Raw genomic sequence first — 6,153 nt, 5'->3', positions numbered from 1 at the left:
GTTGCTTCACCCTAAATCAACAGTTAATTAACAAATCAGTTATCAGTTTAAGCCAGTAAAAAGTCAACAAATCTGAGCAACAGTGGAGTCAAGGTCTGGTGTATTTCACAGACTATAAATCAGTGTGGTAGACTATCAGAGCACACTTAATAATGATGTTTCTTAATAACTACATTGGAAAACCAAAGAAGGGCAAAGCTAATTAACCCCACAGCTAGGGCAAAAGTTAGGATATTAGAAAAAAGCAGAATGCCAGTGTCTCCCTGTCAAGTTCAAACTGAGGCCACTGTAATTCAAGTATGATGTGCAATATTGCTTGTAAATATTCTTTTTAAACTGTCAAGTAATTTTGGGAGATCGAGTGTAACAGATCCCTTGGTGTTGAAGTCAGTCCCTACCCCAGCCAGCATCGAGCGTGCCTTCCACCTCTGCTCGCCTGTGTCTGAAACATTCCACTGCTGTCAGCACCATGGATCGTCATCAATCCCCAGCTAATTCAGATTCCCAGTTAACTGGGACACAGGAGCTGAATTAAGAAATAAACTTCATTGTTAAGCATTAGCCACAGCAACACAGTTTATTTTTATAACTTATTCCAGTTTTAAAAGCATACAACTGCCAGTGACACACAAGTTGTCCTCTACAGCTCTTTGGTTTACAGCACCGGGCTCATCTGATATTCCGTTTCTCTTCCCAAGTGCAGGCACAATCCCCATTACAGCTGCATGCATCCCATATAATGACTCAGTGCATGAGCTTTACCAGTGAGACTGAAAAAAACACTAAAGTGTTTGTGTCCTGGACCAAATTTTAATGCTTAATCATGTCTTTAGCAAGATCCACTTTCAACCCAACAAATTTTGACAAACAACGCAAAGCATCAAGCAGTTGCAAGCAGGATAAAAAATAAACCTTACAGTGAGGGCTGCTGAACTGAGTCAGGGCCAAACTCCTGCCCTACAAGTCTGAGGATACAAGGCAGACACTGGAGTGAGAGGAGGCTCATACATGTCATGGTAAGAACATAATTGCACACATTTTCAAGTAATCCAAGAGACAACTTAATTTACACTGAAGGTTTTGGATGTGAATGGTGACTTTAGTCTTAGGTTCCAGAATAAGATAACTTACAGGGACTTAATTTTCAGAATGTTCTGGAAATCAGGCCCTTTTAAGGGTTCTGGTCTACATCCAAGAAATAAAGCTTCCAAAATGAAGCCACACTAACATTGTGCACTTTAATTTTATACTTACTGACATCAGTAGCCAAAATATCCCAAATGTTTTAAATGTTAATAGGAGTAGGACACTGAGGAGAAGCAGTGCATCAACCTTCATGAAAATCAAGATGTAGGAACATTGAAGGGATTGAAATAATTCCTTTCATTGTTAGAAATGTATTAAAATTCCAGCTACAATAATTTTTCATGACCTGTAACTTAGAAGTGTTTTTGGTCAGTTTTCTCCAAAGCTTAATCTAAACATTCTTTGCTTCAAGGCTAAATACAGGAACTTAAAGCCTGCATCAATTTTATGTTGAAAAAAAGTATCATGGAGCTAAATAGTATTTATAGAAAATTGTAATTTTAACTCCCTTTCAGGCATCCAAGCTAGTACAAGGTTAATTCAAAACAACAGATAAGTCAAGTGTGAAGTTTTAAGGCACAAATGAGTGTCATAGGATGAGAATATAACCATTCATTCCACCTTGAGAGGGAACTGGCCTGCAGAGATAGGAAATAGGTAAGATGATCTCCTGTGAAAGGTGTGTTGTGTACCTAAGTACCATAATGGATTCACTGAGCTACACAGTTCCTGTGGTGCTTTGATAAAACCCCATCTGCAAAGAGCTGCCCTCTACACCCAGATCTTGAAAATCATGTGTCCTACGAAAGGGTTGGTTGCAGGTGGAGACACCCAAGCACTACAGTCTGTGTGCACCACAGTGCAGGGTTTCTTTCTTCACAGACATTCTGCTCCTTTTCATGTCATTTTTCTAAGTGTATGTGAGTGAAAACAAAATATTTCATATTAGAACAGGTCACATTTGCTCAGGGAGGAATGTAAGGGAAGATGCAAGATGCTTGTTCCCAACCAACCATGCCTTACCAAAACACACCAGCCACGGCCTGGCAGGCACATGCAAGCTGTGAGGATATTGTAGGGTGTGCTGGAATGATCCAACCAATTCCAGCATCCAGGCCTATGGGGTTTGGGGAGTCCTCAATGTATGGGGCTTAAATTTATTAAGTTTTAATTATCTTTTTGACTGTAATATCAGAAATTATATGAAGTGTTCACAGTTCAGGAGGGATTTTACAATGTGTGTTAATTAATAATTAAAATCAAGAAATAGTAGCTTGTGGTGGAGTAGATAATGGCCACATTTGTTCAGTTTTTCTGCTTATTCTTCCAGTGCTTTTCCTTAGTTCTAAAAGTTAAGACATGCTCTCAGTAAAACAAAACATACTATATTGCTGCAATGGAAGTCCTCACTTAATTCCTTTTGCCATTATTTGCTTTAAAAATAGCTTTAATCGTAAATGAGAGGAAGCTCAAATACACTGGAGTACTAAAAGATTTGTTGAGAACATGAGAATGCATTTTATGTGCATCTATTTAATGCATAAAGTGCTTTTATTTGCTTCCTAGACCGTGATCCAAATCTGTGGAACAAATGCAGTTCCAGGGCTTTTGCACACAGTACCTGGCGTATGTGGTTTAAGGAACCGAAAGGGGCAGGAGAGTATAAAGGCCAGGAAGGTATAAGCTCACTTGGCTAGTTGTGTTTGCATCCTGTTTGCTTACTAGATAAAGTACAAAATAGCACTAAGACAGGAATAAACACAACTGTGAAGTGGAAATATTTTAATACTTTGCCCACTGTAGACATCAGAAGCCTCTGCCAGTGCTCAAGTCCTGTGAATTGTACCTGTGTGGCTCATATCAGCACACCGATAAAAAACTTTACCTGTCCCTGTTTAACACAGAATAAAACATCCTCAGAAAGGATGGCATACCTGTAGTAACTGTGAAGGATTGGTTTCTGGATTAGAACACAACTGGCTTCTTTTATGTTTTAACTTTTTCTTCTAGGGTAACTTGCATTCATGTTTACAACTTCCTTGTAAAAATTAAATATTTTCTGTCCCTCGTTCATAACCAGTGTATCCCTCCCTTCCCAAAGGGCTGCATTCTCTATACTTGCCTCCCATTACCTTTTCTGTTTATTGTGAGGACAGTTTATGAAATGCAGCAAGCTATGCAACATCCTTTGGAAAGGGTTTGATGTGATGCAAAATTTAGTTCTGGGCTCATTCAGAATAGATGGAATCTCTCAGCTACTGCCTACCCTTCTACATCTGAGAAGAATCTTGTGGAATGAGTTAATGACAGGCGGCAGCTGCCTTGCTGGGCTGAAACACCTGTCCTTACATCTTTTTAATCTCTTAGCTGCTTTTACAGGATTAAACCACAGTCCTAAACTAGCATGGGAATCAGCAGGAGCCAGTCACAGAATGCAGGCAGTAGTCATGGTGTCTGTGCTGTTTAGAGGAGGGAGTAATTGATAAACTGGGCTTTTACCAACTTTGGGTTTGGGTGCAGTAAACTGCAGCAGTCCAGCCCAAGGAGCAGCAAGAAATACATCCTCAGTCAAGCACAACTTGAATGCAAAGTACCATCCTTTTAGAAAAGCAGACTCAAATGAGTACATTTGTCTTTTATCTGGGGACTTGAAGCTGAACATCCTCCTCTTTGTTTTAGGGGAGCATCTAAGTTTACCTTTAGTAAATATGTGTTGCTGCAGCGTTTCACAGGATCAAGTCCCATAAAACTAATTTTTTAGGCTACATTATTCCCAGACAGGTCAGCTGTCTAAGTTTTCCTCCAAGTACTTCAGCACTGTTTGGGTGTTTATGGATAGAAAAATTTGTATAAACAATGAGAATTAATGCTGGTTTAGGCACCTTAATTCTTCACCTTTATCCCCTGAAAAATGTTGTTTAAACACAAAGTTTACTTTGAGTTTCCTCAGTCACAAATGCACAAAATGATAGCCTTATGAAGCGACCAAGTAGTTGCCTGTCTACACAGCAAATCAGTTCCTGAGCTAAAAATAAAAAATCAGAAACATTCCCTTACAACATCTGATTAATTTCTGTTTTTTACTTTTATACAGAAACATTTAAATATTATGAAGGGCTGGATAACATAAATGCCATAGGAGGAACAGCAGGTGGTTTTTTAGGAAGTTCTAATATTTGTGGGTTTAAGTTCCTTTCTCACATTTGAAACAATGCCAGCCATTAATATGAGTTCATCCAGGTTTCAGAAAACTTCTAGAAGCTTAAACAAGTGCACTGAAAAAGTTTGTGTTTGTAAACATTTATTCTTTTGAACTGAAAAAGGCTTGCATCAGCACACATTGTACAGACTTGCAAATTACACAAGTTGAAAAAAGTTTTGTTTCATTTATGTGCAATGAATCTTTAATGTCCAGTGAGCATCTGCAAATGATGAAAACTTAAACCATTAAAAAGGTTTCCAGCACTTATCAAACACAATTATCTTAGCGTGAAAAGGAAGAGAAAGAGACCCATACTGGTGGGAACACAATTAAAGTGCAAACATTTTGTCACTTGTATGAAGATACATAAAGCTTCTTCACACTTTTGTTAAAAAGAAATATTAAAATGTGATACAGTGAACATTTTTTGTAACCTATTCATAATCCCCTTCTAGTAATTATTAAGCTTGCTGGATCAGAAGCAAATTCTTCAAGGGTACAAAATTGTAATCTCTTTTGACATTGTTTGAATGTATTGCAAAATACAAGGACCACCTAAGGAGTCAGTTACTAAAATGATAATCTCTTTTTCTTTAAAAAAAGAAAAAACAACAGAAAAAGAAGAAAAAAAAAAACTCACAGAAGGGACAAAGAACAGGTTAACTTGAAGATCTTGGGTAGTTTGCTAGAAAATTAATATAATTCCTTAAGAATGGTTCTCTTTTCCCCTCCACCAATCCTCAGGTTCCTGCCTTGGAATGGATAGCTGTGTGCTGGCTGTGAAAAGGGATTATAAAATACAAATCTGCATATGGATTTTTATGAACATCTGCTGTACAATAGAACTTTGGATCTGATACAAGATTTCAAAAATATAAAACAAAACTACTATAAAAGTAGGGGGCATTTCAGCAGCATTCCTTACAGAAAGCTGCCTGTCGCAAAGATGATTCCTTGCTATTGTCTGGGATTAACTCTGTAAATTTTTTTCATCTTGCTGGATTCACTGGGTTATTTATTCTTCAATGGCAAATGTCATGTGACAAAACATCCCAGGAGTCTCTATGAAGAGAACAGAAACCCCATGACATCAAACCAATCGAGGAGGGAGGACATGGAAGTAGCAAAGGCCGAGTGTCCAGCGGTGTAACTGCTACTGCGAGCTGGCCCTCTCCAGGACGTGGAAGTCGTAGTGCTTCTTGCTGGTTCTCAGGCGGAACTTGCTCACTGAGGTACTGCTCTGTCTCTTGAGCGCGCTCTGCGCGGCCGCCATGCTGGGGAAGGTGGCCAGAACCGTGTAGGTGGACGCCAGGTCCCCGGCGCGGGAGGGCTCCGTGCCGCCGTCCCCGCAGAACCGCCGCTGCTGCTGCGCCTGCAGGCACTGGGAATCCCGCAGCCACCGGATCTTGGCACCCACTTTCAACAGTTCTCCAAAGAGTTTCTCTGCTTCCATACGAGTTATGCCTTCTGGCAGCTCAGTAATTTCTAGAACTTTCCCCACAACTGAAAGAAAAACAATGAATCTAAATTGGTTATTGCACTTAATGGTACAACACCCTAAATGAAAACTTACTTATTTCCTACTTGTATCTCCAGTCAGCTGATACCAAATCCACAGGCTTTGCCTTCCTGATGTTCTAGAGAGCCTTTGGCCTCACATTTAGCACTGCTTACAAATATAATTTGTCTACTTGTACAAGTGTGCAAATAAAAGCTGGGAATACAAAGAGGGTCCTCAGAACAAAGAGGGGAAAATAATAAAATTGTCAACAACTCATTTTGCAGCAGGTTTCAGAACTCACTATAGCATCTCACTGGCCTCATCTGGTAATGCTTCACACACCATCATGCCAAAAAAGCTAGTC

General features: G+C 39.4%; 1 protein-coding gene across 18 annotated transcripts in view; it reads right to left on the bottom strand.

Annotated features, from left to right (window-relative positions):
- Positions 1-551: 551 nt before the first annotated feature.
- R3HDM1 (R3H domain containing 1) overlaps positions 552-6,153 on the bottom strand; it is an 82,310-nt gene continuing 76,708 nt past the window's right edge. For 16 of the 18 annotated variants that reach the window (XM_015634617.2, XM_015634610.2, XM_033515883.1 and 13 more), the window contains one exon: positions 552-5,791. In XM_015634617.2, coding sequence (XP_015490103.1) covers positions 5,442-5,791 — 350 coding nt within the window. In that variant the 3' untranslated portion in view covers positions 552-5,441. The remainder of the gene's footprint in view (positions 5,792-6,153) is intronic. The other 2 variants (XM_015634623.2, XM_015634621.2) reach the window with 2 other exon arrangements.

The sequence above is a fragment of the Parus major genome, chromosome 7 (assembly GCF_001522545.3).
Source record: "Parus major isolate Abel chromosome 7, Parus_major1.1, whole genome shotgun sequence".
Lineage (NCBI taxonomy): Eukaryota > Metazoa > Chordata > Aves > Passeriformes > Paridae > Parus > Parus major.
The sequence above is the reverse complement of the archived record's forward strand: the minus strand, read 5'-3'. Positions and strand labels throughout refer to the sequence as shown.